This window comes from Mesoplodon mirus (assembly GCF_964341445.2).
Source record: "Mesoplodon mirus genome assembly, chromosome: 1".
NCBI lineage: Eukaryota > Metazoa > Chordata > Mammalia > Artiodactyla > Ziphiidae > Mesoplodon > Mesoplodon mirus.
In genome coordinates this window covers 31,270,399-31,291,343 of record NC_138976.1, presented here as the reverse complement: position 1 = coordinate 31,291,343, position 20,945 = coordinate 31,270,399, and the positions used below count along the sequence as shown (strand labels likewise).

Sequence of the window (20,945 nt, the reverse complement as noted above, 5' to 3'; positions counted from 1 at the left end):
ATATTAAACAAGTCCTGAGGTACCAGTGGCACTAAAGAAACACACTTCTTAATTTCATAATTTTCTAGAACATACTCATAAGTGTGACGATCGTGATCGTCATAAAACAAATCTTTTGTTCTTTAAATCAACACTGGAAGTATTTTGGTAAGACATGGGTGACTTGGGCAACTTTAAAATGCTCTGTTCAGGATCTTATTGACAGTTTCCTAGTAGTACATTATTAGAGACAATCTCCCCAACTACTGTCTCCTTTCATTCCTAACCCTACTGTATGTATGCCGGTTAATATGTCAAAGTGATACACCAAGAAAAGTTTATAATCTTACGTACGTAAGAAAATAAAGCCTGAAATAAATAAACTAAAATTTCAATATGACAGGCTTGAAATAGAATAACAAACTAAACCCAGAGGTGAAAGGCTGATGAGGAACAGATATTTACATCATCTCAAATGTCTCCTAATAAATTATTTATTAATTACAGAGGGAAGTAATAACTTTACAGTGGACAAACCTTGCAGACATCACTGTAAACAAACAATATCAGGTGATTCCTGATATTATGCACTAAGACCACATCATCACTTCTATAGTATTTCTACCAAAAATGTATAACCAGAACTAATTTAATTATATACACTCAAATTGAGGGTTACTCTGAAAAAAACAACAACAAACACCTAGCCTATATTTTAACAACGTCAAGGTCAAGGAACACACACAAAAAAGGCTGATGGAATGTTCCAGATTAAATGACATTAAAGAGACAACTAAATGCAACGCATTTCCTAAATCATATCCCCAAGTGAGAAAGAACATCTATAAAAGACCTTTTTGGACAACTGATGAAATCTAAATATGGGTTGTGGCTTTGATTACAGTATTGTATCACTGGTAAACTTCCTGATTTTGATAACTATAATGTGGTTCTTTTTTTTTTTTTTTTTTTGTAATGTGGTTCTTAAAATTAACACACTTAAGTAATCAGAAGTAACTGGGCAAAATGTCTCCAATTCACACTCCAGTGGTTCTGAAAAAATACTATGCATAGACAAAAACATCCAGAGAAATGGTAAAGTACAAACTTCTAGTTGTAAGATGAATAAGTTCTTGGGATCTGATGTACAGCATAATGACTGTAGTTAATAATATTGTATAATACTATCTTATATACCTAAAATTTGCTGAGTAGATTTTTAAGCGTTGTCACCACACACACACACATGCGCGCGCACACACACAAAAGGTAACTGTGAGGTGATGAACGTGCTAATTAACTTGATTGTGGTAATCACAATGTATTTGTATATCAAATCATCACATTGCACACTTTAAATATATATAATTTTGTCAACTATATGTCAATAAAGCTGGGAAAAAAATAAAATAAATGGGGCAAAATGTCAGTAGTTGGTGATTCTGGGTAAAGTATATAGAAGTTCCTTGACCTAGTCTGGCAACTCTTCTGTAACTGAAATTATTAGAGGAAAAAGTACAAAAAAAAATTTTTTTTAGCCCAGCCAGAGAAATAGAAGCAAACTGTAAAAATGAAAGTAGAAACTAATTAGATGCTAAAACAGGCAGCTAGAGCTAGGCAATCAATAAAGCCAACCCAAAGCTTTTCTTGGAAAAGACCAATAAAACAGAACATTGTTCAGCAAGTCTGAAAAATGGAGGGGAGAGGGGAAGGAATGAAAATAATACATAATATTAGAAGCAAAAAAAAAAAAAAAGGAAATAAATTTTTAGAGAGTGTTTTTATTATAAGAAAACATGCATTTAATCACTAAATGTGAAGATATAGTTGAAATGGACAATTTTCCTAAAAAACGATATATTAGCAAAATTCCCTTACGAACAGGTAGAAACTTGAACATACAAATAACTATGGAAAAAAGTTAGAGGGTAATCCAAGATCTATCTATCCTAAGAAAGGTGCTAGACCCAGATAAATTTATGCAACACATTTACCAAATAATTTTTCATTACTCATTTTTATGTTATATAACCATTATAGAGTTTAGAAAAACTTAAATCAGTCTATAAACAACATAACTGCAGCATAAAAAATTATAGAGAAAAGAAAGGAGAGAAGGAGAGGGGAAGGAGGAAGGGAAAGAGTCAGGGAGGAAGGGAGGAGGGAAAGGAGGGAGGGAAGAAAAAAGAGAGGAAGAAGATACATTATAATTCTAACTTATGAGTATAGTACACAAATACATCAATAACAAATTGAAATCTAGTTTTTCAAAAGGATAATATATCATAACCAAGTAGATTTTATCCAAAGAATTTAAGGAAGGTTCAATAGTTAGAAATTCATTAAAATCTTTCATTATAGGGCTTCCCTGGTGGCGCAGTGGTTAAGGGTCCGCCTGCCAGTGCAGGGGACATGGGTTCAAGCCCTGGTCTGGGAAGATCCCACATGTCGCGGGGCAACTAAGCCCGTGCGCCACAACTACTAAGCCTGCGCTCTAGAGCCTGTGAGCCACAACTACTGAGCCCACGCTCCTAGAGCCCATGCTCCACAACAAGAGAAGCCACCACAATGAGAAGCCCGCGCACCACAACGAAGAGCGGTCCCCGCTCACTGTGACCGGAGAAAGCCCGTGCAGCAATGAGGACCCAACACAGCCAAAAATAAATAAATTAAATACATTTTTTTTAAAAAAAGACGCTATTTCCAAATAAAGTCACGTTAAAAAAAAAAAAAAGTACCTACCTCGGTATACAAGTTTGTTACCTTTAAAAAACAAATTATGCACTATACTAACAAATTATTATGATCACTCCTTTAGACAGAAAGTAAAAGGTCATTCGATAAAAATTCAACATTCCCCTTTAAAAAATCTAGCAATCTAAGAACAGAAAAAAGCCATAAAGGAAAAGATTTACAAGTTTGACATCATCAAAATTTAAAACTTCTACATAACAAAAGACTGGGATAAAATTTTTTTTAACCAATAAGGCAAATTCCAACAAATCAATAGAAAAAGACAACAAACACACAACAGAAAAATGGGCAAGTCACAAAGCAGAAACTATAAATGACTAATAAATATACCAAAAAACTAAACAAAGGAAAGTCCTCAACTCATCAGTAATCAAGGAAAAAGAAATTTAAAATATGTTATTTCATACACCTTCAATTGGCAAAAAACTTACAGCTTAATATTAATAAATTATCAAAGGTGTGAAGAAATTCACATACTCTTGTGAGAATAAAAACAAGTAAAGCCATTTTGAAAAACAATTTGGCAGTTATCAATTAAAATTTTATATTTAAAATTGACTCAAGTGCCCAAGGAGTGTCATACAAGAATATTAAAGCAGTGTTGTTCATAATGCTGTGAAAAAAATGAAAACAATCTAAACGACCATCATCAGAGGAACAGTTAAACCATGATCATTTGCACGATGGAATACTATACAAGAGCAATTCAAGAGTGTGGTAGATCAACATCAACATGGGAAGATCCCCAAGACATGCTGTTGAGTAAAAACAAGAAACCAAACACAATCATGTTGAAAACAATTACAGCATGTAATTATTCATGGGCAAAAATGCAAACACTATTCATTTCCATAGATACATACATTTACATGGAATGCACAGAAAAGGGTCTGCAATACACCAAAATGTTAACTGTTATTATCTCCTGAGAGAAGCTTAGGAGTAGGGAAGATGGTCAAAGGGGCTTTAAATTTATTTAATTATATTGATTATATTATTTAATTATATCTGAATTCTTTAAAATAAAGTGTTTGGGGCTTCCCTGGTGGCGCAGTGGTTGAGAGTCCGCCTGCCAATGCAGGGGACATGGGTTCGTGCCCCGGTCCGGGAAGATCCCACATGCCATGGAGCGGCTGGGCCCGTGAGCCATGGCCGCTGAGCCTGCACGTCTGGAGCCTGTGCTCCGCAACGGGAGAGGCCACAACAGTGAGAGGCCCACGTACCACAAAAAAACCAAACAAACAAACAAAAAATAAATAAATAAAATAAAATAAAGTGTTTGTTAATTGTATAATTAAATTAAAATTTAGCAAATTATGTCATAACCAATCTGAGGAATACAATGCATCGATTCAAAACAATGTAGCAGCTTTACACGCACTGACGTGACAAAAAGAAAACCATATTTATATGAATATGTACAGTAAGAAATCATTTACAGGGGAAAACAGAAAACTATATATTTCTATAGGTATGTACACATGCAGCCAATGCATAAAAGAAGGTCTGCAAGAATACCCAACCAAACTGTTAACTGTTACTACCTCTTAGGGAGAGGCCCTTTTATGCAAAAACAAACAACAAAACAAACTATACAAATGTATGTGTGAATTCAGTAGGGTAATATCGTCATACTTGTACTAACATGGGAATTCATCTCTATGTGCTCATGGGAAAAAGAAAAAGAGGGAGACAAAAATTTAAATATTGCAACCCACCATTCCACACAATAAAATGTGCCCAGGAGTGAACATGAGTTGGAAGACGTAAATTTTCGATGGTGTGTATATATCATCAAATGAAGTGATGCCAAGGTTTAATGATACGCATCTGGTGATAACTCAAGAAATGGTGACCTGTATCAATATGGAAGAAAAACTAGTTTTGAAAAACTTACTAAAAAACAGGATGTCTATCTCCAGTGCAGCAATTTCCCCTAAACTTAAGAACTATTCAAGAGTTATGTTGATGATACATGGCCATGCTGTCTTTATAGAGCCAAACCCCTATGTAAGATGTGACACCACTATGTCTCTCTCTACACATATATATTGCTATCCATCAAAATATGTATACGGGCACTGTTCAGTATTGCCCTGTACGATGATGACTGTTTAGAACATTGGCTAGTCAGCATAACATATGATCTTTTCTTTTAGTCAGTGGACACTAGCTACCTTACTGAGCCATTCTCACATTGAGAGGCAATACAGAGTGCTTAAGAATCCAGACTCTGGGGCTTCCCTGGTGGTGCAGTGGTTGAGAGTCCATCTGCCGATGCAGGGGACACGGGTTCGTGCCCTGGTCCGGGAAGATCCCACGTGCCGCGGAGCGGCTAGGCCCGTGAGCCATGGCCGCTGAGCCTGCGTGTCCGGAGCCTGTGCTCCGCAACGGGAGAGGCCACAACAGTGAGAGGCCCGTGTACCGCAAAAAAAAAAAAAGAATCCAGACTCTGGAGCTTAATTGCCGAGGTATAAATCCTGGCTCCAGCACTTACTCTCTGTGTGAAGTGAACAAGGTAACTGCTTTCTCACATCTTAAAAAAAAAAAAAAAAAAAAAAATAGTAAGCAACAACTATTAGCTATCACTATTATTATAGAAGTAAATAGAAAAAAAGAGAAAATTACCCTTTCCTCTCTACTTCTACCCTTCAATCACACTCATTTCTGTAGGGTGACAACTTCCAGACTTCTTTTTCTGTGCTTATTTACACATGCACACCCCTCTTCCCCCTCAAGACCTTCTTCTCCTCCAACCTTGTTTGTCCTCGGGTGTGTTTGTCTGTGTGGGTGTGGGTGTGTCCCTCTCTCTCTCTCAGGCCATACCCTGGTTAGCTCTGCACACACATTCTGGAAATGGGAGCTCTAACTGAATGAGAGCTACAATGGGCCCACGGTTACACAGTTACTATGAAGACACATTCCAAAGTAATTGATTACTTCTGGTAAATATACAATTAGGGAATATGTCTGTATCCTCTGTATCCCTTAGGGTTGTTCTAATGGAAGATTTAGCATTACTATCATCCATCTGACACAACAATTTGGCTTAGGCAAATTCAAATATACCAAAAAAGTTTTCCTTTGACCACTAAAACGATCCAAATCAAATTTACTAAATTTGATGCTTTCACACAAATTATTCACTCATGTAATATGTATTTCTGATTACGTTTGTCAAAATAACTTTCCTTTTCCCTCAACTTCCACGGTATTTTATCCTTTCCTCTGAAAATATATCACTTTCTAGTTTTTGTTCACAAGTGTTAGCTCCACCAGAAGACTGATACCCCTTGAGACTCGAAGAAGCTTTAGTATAAAGTAGATGCTCTACAAATGTTTATCGTACAACAGAAAAATATACGTGCAATATTTCAAGAGTGTAAGTATGACAATTTTACTACCATTAATTTCCCTTAGTTTTATCACAAGTCACAGAGATAACTGTGATTACGTACCAGTTTTGTGACTCTTTGTAGGACCTCTAACCTCTCTTGGCTTAAACTTCAAGTTTCATAAAATGAGAATAATACAGAACTTACAAGAACTTAAAATAAGAGAATGTACATAAAAATACATATTTACTACCTAGTACATGTCAGACACTCTGTTGATTTGTGTGCTGAATGGCCTGATCACTGACAAGAGAGAAAAGAGGCAAGGAGAATGCAACCCTTGGGCTGCTTCTGACTCAATTGTCTGAGCCCAAGATATAATTCTTTTGAGTCCTTACTGCAAAGCTGGGATGAGAATGACACATTATGGCACTGAAAATGTACTCATAACCCCAATAGTATTAAATCAATGAAACTAAGATTTTATTAGACCAAAAAAGAAAGGAAAAGAACAGAGTTGAAGGGAGGGTCTCTCTCATAATGGTCTTTTTTGCCTGATTTTCAAAACTATGTCAGCCAGAAATATTTCTCTAACTCAAACAGGCCTTCCTTTAAAGCTTTCTTCAGTACACACACTACCATAACACATTTTTCAGCATGACGCAATCTTACGACAAAGTTCTTTGGGTATGATGTTCCTTTGTATGTATCATACTGGCACCAGCTAGTTTAATGTGAAGTTAAATTATGAAAACACAGGGACTCCCCTGGCAGTCCAGTGGTTAAGGCTCTGTGCTTCTACCACAGGGGGTGCGGGTTTAATCCCTGGTCAGGGAACTAAGATCCGGCATGCCATGAGACAGGGCCAAATAAATAAATAAATAAAAGTATGATGCTTTCAAAATTTGTATTAAAAAAAAATACAGAAAGTTAACCAGAAACAGCTGTATATCTTTGGGGCATATAAATAATTTTCAGGAGGAAAAAAATAGTTAATACGATATCTTTAATTTCTTCTCAGTTTTAAACAAAGGTGTATTCCTTTAGCTAACGAATAAGCTGTGTTAATTTATACACATTATTTTTAACATACTGACATTTAAAAGAGAAAAAAAATTCTCCGTCCTACCTTGAGTTAAGATGTTTGTTACACGTTATCAATAGCATTCTTTCCCCCAAAACCCTTAGCAAAATTTGTCACATCGAGACCTGGATCTAATTCAAAGTATAAGATATCTAAAGTACATATAATCACCTGGGGACTTTAACATCAAAATACTTTCATTAATCAAAATATTTTCATTATGAAATGAAAGCTGAGAAATAAAGTCACATTCTACTCCCTTAAATTCATTTAAAATCACATCCACAAAATAATCCCATTCTCCGGCCAAATGAATTATGAGACTATGTTTAACATACTTTTACTAACTTAGTTAAAACAAAGACTAGAAAGATATTCTTTAATGTACTGCACACATGACTTCTTTATTTTGATAGACTCAGTCTACTTTAGTTCCACAGTGTGTCTCCATTTTTAAGAACTAGTTACACTGTAGCTATTTCCAAACAGTTAGCATTCAGCTTGCTGGTGGTTAATATGACTTCCAGAAAGAAGCAGGGGAATGCTCTAGCCTTCTTAAAGCCACATCTCCAGAGGTTAAGTATTTTTAAATTGCATATTAGTAAACTTTTGCCCTAGTCTTTCCCATTTATAGATTTATCTCTTCAAAGAGAAAAATTAACAACATCATCTAGCTCATATGCCTCAAGTATGCTTTTTCATCAAAATATTTTAAAATAATCATGTAGGCAACAATGGCTTAGAGATTATGTGTGACACAATTCAAGGAGCTTTATATCAAGTATGAATCACAGTGGGCCAAGTAAATCCACGGCTGTGGTTATTTCTCCAGTTGCTTAATGTATAACTAGACTAGACATACTTAGCAACTGGCACCCTCTGCATATTGATTCTCTGATCCTTGGAATAAGAATCATTCTGATAGGAATGATCAGGTAGAAGCCCCTAGAGTTTCTTCTCCTCACCAAGATATTTTTACAAAGCAGTATTACAGAGATGAGTACCATAGCCAAAAACATGAAAGATGAAAGATGATGATAGCTATCACATTCCACTTAACTTGCTTGTTTGCACTATATGTAAAGCAGATGGATCTTGAAAAATAATTGTGAACTATCTTAAATGTAGACCGGTAATGACTCCAACTGCAGCTGGTATTCAAAATACAGTATTTTTACTAGAACAAATCAGCATTAACCTCTGTAACCTAGTAAAGAAATGCTTTTTTCTCCATATTAATTTGCAAAGAATCCCAGAAACACTTTGCTTTTACCTGGCAGGTTTAACAGTACACTATCACAGTCTTGCCTCAGATCTATGTCAACTCTCCTGCTCTCTAAAAAAGTCCACAGAAATTTTGATCATATTGAGAGTCCACAGAACATCACACTGGCCTGCCACACAGAAGGCATTATACTGACTAGATCTATGGACAGGAAACAGCCAGCACTTTAGATACCTTAATATTACATATGGAAACCAGAAAGCATGTAGTTAAACCCCACTCCTAGGTTTCTGTACCAGAGTCCAGTCAGGAAACAGAAAATACAAAGTTTTATTAACAGAAAGGATTTAATATAAAGAAGTAAGTAGGTATAAAATTGTTAACTAGATATTTGAAAAAGTAAATACTATGGTGTCACAGAAGTATCAACTGTAGAAAGCTGTTACCACTCCTGGGGGAACAAAGGATAGGCTGAAATTATTAAAACTTAGAAGCTTGGAGGAAGAGCTCTTTAGAGTCAAAACTGAAGACTCCTGGAGAGGGGACACTGCTCAGCTGGTGTTCTGGTCCACCTCACCCATGGCATAAATATTGAGTTTTAAGTTCTTAGCCCAAGCTACCTAGTTAGTGGCAGAGTTTGAACTAAACACTGGTCTTCTGACTTCTGACTTTATGAACGCTTTCTACTACAGCACACTCCCTGATCAGTGTTTTGTCAGGTCACTCAAAGATTCTAACTTTCTTTTAGGTTAAAAAATAGTAAAGAGAGGACCTTCAAGACGACGGAGGAGTAAGACATATAGATCACATTCCTCCCAACAAATACATTAAAAATACATGTACGTGTGGAACAACTCCTACAGAATACCTACTGAATGCTGGCAGAAGACCTCAGACCTCCCAAAAGGCAAGAAACTCCCCACCTGCCTGGGTAGGGAAAAGGAAAAAAGAAAAAAACAGAGACAAAAGAATAGAGATAGGACCTGCAACTCGGGGAGGGAGCTGTGAAGGAGGAAAAGTTTCCACACACTAGGAAGGAAGCCCCTTCACTGGCGGAGATGGGGAGTGGGTGGGAGGGGGAAGCCTCAGAGCCACGGAGGAGAGCGCAGCAACAGGGGTGCGGAGGGCAAAGCGGAGAGACTCCCACACAGAGGTCAGTGCTGACCAGCACTCAACAGCCTGAGAGGTTTGTCTGTTCACCGACCAGGGTGGATGGGGGCTGGGAGCTGAGGCTCGGGCTTCAGAGGTGAGATCCCAGGGAGACGACTGGGGTTGGCTGAGTGAACACAGCCTGAAGGGGGCTAATGCGCCACAGCTAACCAGGAGAGAGTCCGGGGAAAAGTATGGAACTGCCTAAGAGGCTAAGAGGCAGGCTAACTGCCTAAGAGGCTAACTGCCTAAGAGACCATTGTTTCGGGATGTGTGAGGAGAGGAGATTCAGAACGCGCTTCAGAAACAGGCGCAAGCTGCAGCTATCAGCCTGGACAACAGAGACAGGCATGAAATGCTAAGCCTGCTTCTGCAGCCACCAAGAAGCCTGTGTACAAGCACAGGTCACTATCCACACCTCCCCTCCAGGGAGCCTGTGTGGCGCGCCACTGCCAGGGTCCCGAGATCCAGAGGCAACTTCCCCGGGAGAACACACGGCACGCCTCAGGCTGTTACAAAGTCATGCCAGCCTCTGCTGCCGCAGGCTCACTCCACATTCTGTACCCCTCCCGACCCCCGGCCTCAGTGAGCCAGAGCCCCCTCATCAGCTGCTCCTTTAACCCCGTCCTGTCTGGGCGAAGAACAGACGCCAGAGGGCGACCTACACGCAGAGGCGGGGCCAAATCCAAAGCTGAACCCCAGGAGCTGTGGGAACAAAGAAGAGAAAGGGAAATTTCTCCCAGCAGCCTCAGGAGCAGCGGATTAAATCTCCACAATCAACCTGATGTACCCTGCATTGTGAAATACCTGAATAGACAACGAATCATCCCAAAATTGAGACGGTGGACTTTGGGATCAACTGTACGCTTGGGGTTTGCTGAATGCAACACCGTGTTTACTAATTTCTAGGATTATCATAGTATAGTTTTTAGTGCTTCTTATCATTGGTGGACTTGTTTACTGGTTTGCTTGCTCTCTTTTTTATTTATTCTTAGTTTTTATTTTAATAACTACATTTATTTTATTTATTTATTTTTCTTTCTTTGTTTTTCGCCCTTCTCTTCTGAGCCGGGTAGCAGACAGGGTCTTGGTGCTCCAGCCAGGTGTTAGGCCTGAGCCTCTGAGGTGGGAGAGCAGAGTTCAGGACGTTAGACCACTAAGACCTCCTGGCCCCATGTAATATCAGTCAGCGAGAGCTCTCCAAGAGATCTCCATCTCAACACTAAGACCCTGCTCCTCTCAACGACCAGCAAGCTCCAGTGCTGGACACTCCATGCCAAACAACTAACAAGACAAGAACACAACCCCACTCATTAGCAGAGAGGCTGCCTAAAATCATAAGTTCACAGACACCTCAAAACATAACACCGGACACGGTCCTGCCCACCAGAAAGACAAGATCCAGCCTCGTCCACCAGAACACAGGCACCAGTGCCCTCCACCAGCAAACCTACACAACCAACTGAACCAACCTTACCCACTGGGGGCAGACTCCAAAAACAACGGGAACTACGAACCTGCAGCCTGCAAAAAGGAGACCCCAAACACAGTAAGTTAAGCAAACTGAGAATACAGAGAAATACTCAGCAGATGAAGGAGCAAAGTGAAAACCCAACAGACCAAACAAATGAAGATGACATAGGCAGTCTACCTGAAAAAGAATTCAAAGTAATGATAGTAAATATAATTCAAAATCTTGGAAATAGAATGGAGAAAATACAAGATACATTTGACAAAGAACTAGAAGAACTAAAGAGCAAACAAACAATGATGAACAACACAATAAGTGAAATTTAAAATGCTCTAGAAGGAATCAATAGCAGAATAACTGAGGCAGAAGAACGGATAAGTGACCTGGCATATAAAATAGTGGAAATAACTACCAGAGAGCAGAATAAAGAAAAAAGAATGAAAAGAATTGAGGACAGTCTCAGAGACCTCTGGGACAACATTAAACGCACCAACATTTGAATTATAGGGCTCCCAGAAGAAGAAGAGAAAAAGAGTCTGAGAAAATATTTGAAGAGATTATAGTTGAAAACTTCCCTAATATGACAAAGGAAATAGTCAATCAACTCCAGGAAGTGTACAGTCCCCTAGAGAACAAATCCAAGGAGAAACACACCAAGACACATATTGATCAAACTATCAAAAATTACATAAAAAGAAAAATTATTAAAAGCACCAAGGGAAAAGCAACAAATAACATACAAGGGGATCCCCAAAAGGTTAACAGCTGATCTTTCAGCAGAAACCCTGCAAGCCAGAGGGAGCGGCAGGACATATTTAAAGTGATGAAAGGGAAAAACCTACAACCAAGATTACTGTACCCAGCAAGGATCTCATTCAGATTCGACAGAGAAATTAAAACCTTTACAGACAAGCAAAAGCTAACAGAATTCAGCACCACCAAACCAGCTTTACAACAAATGCTAACGGAAATTCTCTACACAGGAAACACAAGGGAAGGAAAAGACCTACAATAACAAACCTGAAACAATTAAGAAAACAGTAATAGGGCCTCCCTGGTGGCGCAGTGGTTGAGAGTCCGCCTGCCGATGCAGGGGATACGGGTTCGTGCCCCGGTCTGGGAGGATCCCATATGCAGCGGAGCGGCTGGGCCCGTGAGCCACGGCCGCTGGGCCTGCGCATCCGGAGCCTGTGCTCCGCAGCGGGAGAGGCCACAACAGTGAGAGGCCCGCATACCGCAAAAAGAAAAAAAAAAAAAAAAGAAAGAAAACAGTAATAGGAACATACATATCGATAATTACCTTAAACGTAAATGGATTAAACACTCCAACCAAAAGACACAGACTGGCTGAATGGATACAAAAACAAGACCCATATATACGCTGTTTACAAGAGACCAACTTCAGACCTAGGGACACATACAGACTGAAAGTGAGAAGATGAAGAAAGATATTCCATGGCAATGGAAATCAAAAGAAAGCTGGAGTAGCAATACTCATATCAGATAAAATAGACTTTAAAATAAAGACTATTACAACAGACAAAGAAAGACACTACCTAATGAACAAGGGATCAATCCAAGAAAAACATATAACAATTGTAAATGCTTATGCATCCAACATAGGAGCACCTCAATACATAAGGCAAATGTTAACAACCATGAAAGGGGAAATCAACAGTAACACAATAATAGCAGGGGACTTTAACACCCCACTTTCACCAATGGACAGGTCATCCAAAATGAAAATAAATAAGGAAATGCAAGCTTTAAATGACACATTAAACAAGATGGACTTAATTGACATTTATAGGACATCCAAAAACAACAGAATACACTTTCTTCTCAAGTGCTCATGGAACATTCTGCAGAAAGGATCGTATCTTGGGTCACACATCAAGCCTTGGTAAACTTAAGAAAATTGGAATCGTATCAAGTACGTTTTGTACCACAACGCTATGAGACTAGATACCAATTACAGGAAAAAACCTGTAAAAAATACAAACACATGGAGGCTAAACAATAAACTACTTAATAACCAAGAGACCACTGAGGAAACCAAAGAGGAAATCAAAAAATACCTAGAAACAAATGACAATGAAAATACGATGACCTAAGACCTATGGGATGCAGCAAAAGCAGTTCTAAGAGGAAAGATTATAGCAAAACAATCTTACCTCAAGAAACAAGAAACATCTCAAATGAACAATCAAACCTTACACCTAAAGCAATTAGAGAAAGAACAACAACAAAAAATATATTAGCAGAGAGAAAGAAATCATAAAAACCAGATCAGATATAAATGAAAAAGAAATGAGGACACAATAGCAAAGACCAATAAGACTAAAAGCTGTTTTTTTGAGAAGATAAGCAAAATTGATAAACCATTAGCCAGACTCATCAAGAAAAAAAGGGAAAAGGCTCAAATCAAAAGAATTACAAATGAAAAAGGAGAAGTAACAACTGACACTGAAGAAATACAAAGGACCATGAGAGATTACTACAAGCAACTCTATGCCAATAAAATGGACAACCTGGAAGAAGTGCACAAACTCTTAGAAAAGCACAACCTTCCGAGACTGAACCAGGAAGAAATAGAAAATATAAGCAGACCAATCACAAGCACTGAAATTGAAGCTGTGATTAAATATCTTCCAACAGACAAAGCCCAGGACTAGATGGCTTCACAGGCAAATTCTATCAACATTTAGAGAAGAACTAACACCTATCCTTCTCAAACTCTTCCAAAATATAGCAGATGGAGGAACACTCCCAAATGCATTCTACAAGGCCACCATCACCTGATACCAAAACCAAAGAGGTCACAAAGAAAGAAAACAACAGGCCAATATCACTGATGAACATAAATGCAAAAATCCCCGACAAAATACTAGCAAACAGAATTCAACAGCACATTGAAAGCATCATACACCATGATCTAGTGGGGTTTATCCCAGGAATGCATGGATTCTTCAATATAGGCAAATCAATCAATGTGATACACCATATTAACAAACTGAAGGAGAAAATCATATGATCATCTCAATAGATGCAGAAAAAGCTTTCAACAAAATTCAACACATATTTATGATAAAAACCCTCCAGAAAGCAGGCATAGAGGGAACTTACCTCAACATAATAAAGGCTATATATGACAAACCCACAGCCAACATCGTTCTCAATGGTGAACAACTAAAACCATTCCCACTAAGATCAGGAACAAGACAAGGTTGCACACCCTCTGGAAGTTTTAGCCACAGCAATCAGAGAAGAAAAAGGAAGAAAAGGAATCCAAATTGGAAAAGAAGAAGTAAAACTGTCACTCTTTGCAGCTGACATGATACTATACATAGAGAATCCTAAAGATGCTACCCGAAAACTACTAGAGCTAACCAATGAATCTGGTAAAATAGCAGTATACAAAATTAATGCACAGAAATCTCTTGCATTCCTATACACTAATGACGAAAAATCTGAGAGAGAAATTAAGGAAACACTCCCATTTACCACTGCAACAAAAAGAGTAAAATACCTAAGAATAAACCTACCTAAGGAGACAAAAGACCTGTATGCAGAAAACTATATGACACTGATGAAAGGAATTAAAGATGATAAAAAGAGGAGAGATATATCATATTCTTGGATTGGAAGAATCAACATTGTGAAAATGACTATACCACCCAAAGCAATCTATAGATTCAACGCAATTCCTATCAAACTACCTGTGGCATTTTTCACCGAACTAAAACAAAAAATTTCACAATTTGTATGGAAACAAAAAGACCCCAAATAGCCAAAGCAATCATGAGAAAGAAAAACAGAGCTGGAGGAACTGGGCTCCCTGACTTCAGACTACACTACAAAGCTACAGTAATCAAGACAATATGGTACTGCCACAAAAACAGAAATATAGATCAGTGGAACAGGACAGAAAGCCCAGAGATAAACCCACACACATACGGTCACCTTGTCTTTGATAAAGGAGGCAAGAATATACAGTGGAGAAAACACAGCCTCTTCAATAAGTGGTGCTGGGAAAACTGGACAGCTACATGGAAAAGAATAAAATTAGAACACTCCCTAACACCATACACAAAAATAAACTCTAAATGGATTAAAGACCTAAACGTAAGGCCAGACACTATCAAACTCTTAGAGCAAAACATAGGCAGAACACTCTATGACATAAATCACAGCAAGATCCTTTTGGACCCACCTCCTAGAGAAATGGAAGTAAAAACAAAAATAAACAAGTGGGACCTAATGAAACTTAAAAGCTTTTGTACTGCAAAGGAAACCATAAACAAGACCAAAAGACAACCCGCCGAATAGGAGAAAATATTTGCAAATGAAGCAACTGACAAAGGATTAATGTCCAAAATATACAAGCAGCTCATGCAGCTCAGTATCAAAAAAACAAACAACCCAATCCAAAAATGGGCAGAAGACCTAAATAGACATTTCTCCAAAGATATACAGATTGCTAACAAACACATGAAAGGATGCTCAACATCACTAATCATTAGAGAAATGCAAATCAAAACTACAATGAGGTATCACCTGACATCAGTCAGAATGGCCATTATCAAAAAATCTACAAACAATAACTGCCAGAGAGGGTGTGGAGAAAAGGGAACCCTTTTGCACTGTTGGTGGGAATGTCAATTGATACAGCCACTATGGAGAACAGTATGGAGGTTCCTTAAATAACTAAAATAGAACTACCATAGGACCCAGCAGTCGCACTCCTGGGCGTATACCCTGAGAAAACCATAATTCAAAAAGAGTCATGTACCATAATGTTCATTGCAGCACTATCTACAATAGCCAGGACATGGAAGCAACCTAAGTGTCCATCAACAGATGAATGGGTAAAGAAGATCTGGCACATGTATTCAATGGAATATTACTCAGCCATAAAAAGAAACGAAATTGAGGTATTTATAATGAGGTGGATGGACCTAGAGACTGTCATACAGAGTGAAGTATGTCAGAAAGATAAAAACAAACATTGTACGCTAACACATATATATGGAATCAAAAAAAAATGTTTCTGAAGAACCTAGGGGCAGGACAGGAATAAAGACGCAGATGTAGAGAATGCACTTGAGTACACGGGCAGGGGGAAGGGTAAACTGGGAGGAAGTGAGAGAGTGGCCTGGACATACATACACTACCAAGTGTAAAACAGGTAGCTAGTGGGAAGCAGCCACATAGCACAGGGAGATCAGCTCGGTGCTTTGTGACCACCTAGAGGGGTGGGATAGGGAGGGTGAGAGGGAGACTCAAGAGGGAGGGGATATGGGGATACATGTGTAATATATGTATATGTATAGCTAATTCACTTTTTTATACAGCAGAAACTGACACAACATTGTAAAGCAATTATACTCCAATAAAGATGTTAAAAATATATATTAAAGATATTTAAGTAAGACTCTCTGTACTCACATAAGTAAATTATGGACTGTCATTTCTGAGACATCCTTTTCCACCCCACACTGGGCAGAATCTGCTCTTTTAAAAGCATGCTATAACAAAGAGGGCTTTGGGGGGATCATAGTTGTTCTATTTTTACCTGGATGTTGATTAACATAGTTGCGCTCATTCTGAAAATTCACTGAACTATACATTTACGATCACTTTTGCACTTTTCTGTATGCGTTTACGTCGGAATTCATAAAGATAGCAAAAGTATGCTGCCACCTTCCCAGGATCCCCAGAACTGATAAATTCTTGTTTTATTAATCTTTTCATCTCCCACAGATTAGAGGAAGGAACAATGACAAACTTTATTCCTGGATTTAATCCCTGGAAACAAATGAGAAACTGAGTGACGATGTGGAAATGACCGAAATCATGGGAGAAAATAACGATGTCAAATGACCACTTATTGGGAAATTGCTAACTATTGAGAAACCTGGAACATTAAATGTATCTGCAAAGAGAGAGCACAGAATTGAGAACTCTGAAATTAGCCCAAGAACTAGCTCCATCATTTACTAAACTATGTGACTTAAGTAAGGTTATGTTATTCCCGTAAGACTACTCATCTGTAAAATGTGTTCAATAATACCTACCTAAAGAGATGTATGAGGACTAGAATGAAGACACTGAAATGCTTTGCATGTATCTGAAATGAATGAATATTATTACTGTATGGAAAGGTAGTGCAACCTTATGTGCCACTGCAAGGAAAGAGAAGGAGGAGGAGGAGGAGGAGGGGGAGGCAGAGGAGATGACGGTGACAACAGCACAGTTGACTTCTTTTAGAGCTGTAACAGTAACGTTCACCTTGGAATCCTCAACGTCTAATACACTACCTAGTACAGTGAATACTTGCTTAACTGAACTACATATGATTTGAGGGAAGTTAGCAAAATAGTGGTCAGAGAATTAAGAGTAAAATAACAGATTCTGTGTGTAAAAATCAAGTGGAGATCATTGTAGATTAAATTTTCAGGATGTCTTACAGAAAATAGCAATGGGATATGAATGTAGGATTAAAGAAATGTGTTTATTTTAATGAACATTTAAATAAGAAAAAAACAGAGAACACACATTAAAAGTGTAAGAGAGATTACAACTGATGACATAAACATTCTGTTAAAATGGTTTCTGAGCAACAATTCCCAAAGCCTCATTTTCCAACTTCCTAATAAAATGCCCAGGAAAACAGAAAAAACAAACAAAAAAACCCCCTACACTACTAGCCAAAACTTAAAGCTATAGACAATCAGATGCCAGAGTTCAGGAGGAACTAAGGTTAAGTATGAGGCAAATGGAAGTAAACTAAGAAATAAAAAAAAATCCAACATATTAAATACCCCCTCATGCTGTGGTAATCTAAATGGGAGGGGATATCTGTATGTGTATGGCTGATTCACTTTGCTGTGCAGTGGAGGCTAACACAACATTATAAAGCAACCATACTCCAATAAAAATTTTACAATAAATAAACAATTTAAAAAATACCCCCTGATGGTTTCACTTATGAAGCGCAAGTCACATGGAAAAGGAAGGGGGTAGGGGGTATCTTTCCTTGGATTTGAAGGCCTACAACCTAAACCAAACAAAAAAAAAGATGCCATCCTTATCAACACCACAGATAGGAAGAGCTGGTCCCCTTTACCCACTTGCCCTCAGTAGTCTAGATCTAGGCATAGTCTGTAAGCCATAAGATGTAAACGATAGAAAGTGGGGAGTGAGGTACTGGCACTGATGGAGCACATTCCAAAAGTCAAGAGTCTCAAGGAGTTACATGCTTGAGGAGATAAGGGTAAGAAGAACCCGGGTAGCAGTACATAGATGAATTGTGGTTTCATTGCACTACAGGTCTGTGTTCTAAAGAGTCAGTCCAGGGGGAACAGAAAAAAGTTGCCAATTAAGTAAAGTTTTATGTAAGTCTTGGCAAATGAAAATCCCTAATGAATTAAACTAATACATCAAACAGTTTATTCCAAAAATGTAAGGAGAATTCATTTTTTAAATGTATTACATTTTAAACAGGAAAAACAATATGATCAACTCAATAGATTTATATAAGTATAAATACAAATGGCCAGCAAACATTAGTAACTATGACAGATGCAAATGAAAACTATGTTTTCTGATCATCAGAAAGACAAGATATTTAGGACTGATAACAGCCAATATGGTGGAAGGACAGTGTAACACAATTCTGGTAAAAGCAGGTTTACTCTTTTGTGTGAATTCTATAATTTTTACATGTTTACAAGTACTGGTACTGGAATATATTTTTACACCATGTGTAATACTGTACTAGTGTCCAATTAGTCCAGGGGTGCTCAAGGTTTTTGGTCTCAGGACTCCTCTGCATCCCCAAAATTAGTGAGCAGATGAATGGTTGCCAGGGGCTTGGGGAGGGCTGACTACGAAGGGGCAGGAGGGACTGGGGTGGGTGATGAAACTGTTCTCTATCTTGATTGTGGTGGTAGTTACATGACTGTATGTGTTTGTCCAAAACCACAGAACTTTATATTAGAAAGGGTGAATATAATACAGGTAAATTAAACCTTTAAAAAGGCTGACTCCAAAACAAAATTCTTGAAGACCCCCTAAAAAGCTTTTCTTTATGTGGGTTATCAATATTTAGCTTATTAGAAATTATAAATGAGACAATTTTTGAATAGTTCTTTTAAAAATGAATATTTTTAAAATGATAAATGCACTAAATGTTAACAAATAATGTACTCTTCATGAAAAATAACTATTTTCCAAAGCAAAAAATATTTGGTGAGAAAACTCACACTTTTTTAGTAAATCTCTTTCATGTCCGCTTCAAATAGAAAACAGATGGATTCTCCTATCTGCTTCTGCATTCAACCTGTTACAGTACGGCAGGTCATGTGGCCTCTGGAAAACTCCCACTGTATACTTGTGAGAAAATGAGTGTGAAAAAGATGACATCTGCATGTTATTATGAAAATAATTTTGAGTTGGAAGTGTCAGGAACCCCAGCGGCTCTTGGACCACACTTTGAGAACCTCTGATTTAAGCTATACAAGAAAATACCAAATACTGAATATGGCATAATAATAAAATGTACTTATTTGCAAATCAAGGAAGCAGGTCTCTTATGCAGATTATCTGTCCCGATTTAATACACTAATATTCCCCTTATCCAAGTCAAAACTGCTACCAAACAACGATTTAGGCTGAGCTACAAATTTCAATTTCAATGAAAAATATTTCTGAGGTCCAAGGGTTTTAAAGAAAACAAAAAAAAAAAAACGAAAAAAACAGACCATAAGAGGTACAGCATCATCCTTAATCCCTCACTCATTGACTGTAGGACAAGGCAGATTCAAGGCAGCATGAACACAGAGAAAGTAAGGCAAAGAAAATGCCTGACCTCAAAAAAAGAAGAAAGCATAAAATGAAAAGGCAGGTAGACTAATGGCAAAAGTAAAGCAATACAGGAGCAAACATATCCTGAATGTAAAATACAAGAAAAAACAAATATTGCTCCTTGTATGCATACTTGAAAGAACTCAAAACTCTGTATTAAGACCATATCCCCACTGTACAGAGAAGGGAAGCTACGCCAAATGGCTTTTCTTGTACAACGTCACTCATATGACCCAAAATGGGAATCCACTCCTCTCAGCAATCATTGTCTAACATGCTAAACAAGGTGGGAGACCTCTGCGTTAAGGGGAACTTGGGGGTGCCTACTTAAGGCTCTTTATTTCAGTGTTTACTCAACTTTCAAAACCGGAGAGCCGTCCAGAACCATTCACTACCCCAAGCGACGAAGTCAGACGTGCTGTCTCCGGGAGCTTTGTTCCCAGGTCATTTTAAAATACTTTCCAAGGAACTGGTGGCACCGCCGGGAGACGGCGCAGCCCCTGGGCGGCCGCGGGCAGTCCTGGGCTCCCAACAGCGGCTGCGGCCGCCCTGTCACCTGTTCCGGGAGTCCCGCCCGCGGCGGTGGGGCGCCCCCGCACTCCCCCCAACCCCGCGCCTCCTTTGGCGAGGACCGCCCGGGCCTCATTTTCCCCACCTGTACTCGAGGGGTCGGACAGGCCACCTCTCGGCGCCCCTCCAGCTCGACTATAGGACTCCGGGCAGGGGGCTGCTCGGCCGCTACCCTGCTCAGGCCGTCCTCGCGGTGAGGGGGATCCCGAGGGGGCCGGTCCTCGGCGCCCCGCACTCACCCGGCTGATGCTTCAGTGCCATCACCGACACCAGGTAGTGGGCGATGTCAAAAAAGGGAAACATGGAAGTACGAGAAAAGGCAAAGGTCAGCTCCTCCCACTGAGAGTGCATCGCGACGACCGACCGCCGCAGCCGAAGCAGCCGCGGCGACTGGTTCCCGGCGTGCGCGACGAGAGGAAGGGGAAGAAACGGCCGCGGCTGCCCGCTCTTCGGTTGGGACTCTCGGAGCTCTGCGCGTGCGCCTTGGCACCCGGCGCCGGCGCGCGGAGG

General features: G+C 39.0%; 1 protein-coding gene across 2 annotated transcripts in view; it reads right to left on the bottom strand.

Moving 5' to 3' along the window:
• Positions 1 to 20,886, bottom strand: part of LOC309800827 (trimeric intracellular cation channel type B-like) — a 112,473-nt gene extending 91,587 nt beyond the window's left edge. The window contains exon 1 of one of the 2 annotated variants that reach the window (XM_082615155.1): positions 20,675 to 20,886. In XM_082615155.1, the coding sequence (XP_082471281.1) occupies positions 20,675 to 20,786 (112 nt within the window). In that variant the 5' untranslated portion in view covers positions 20,787 to 20,886. The remainder of the gene's footprint in view (positions 1 to 20,674) is intronic. The other variant, XM_082615154.1, reaches the window with a different exon arrangement.
• Positions 20,887 to 20,945: the final 59 nt, after the last annotated feature.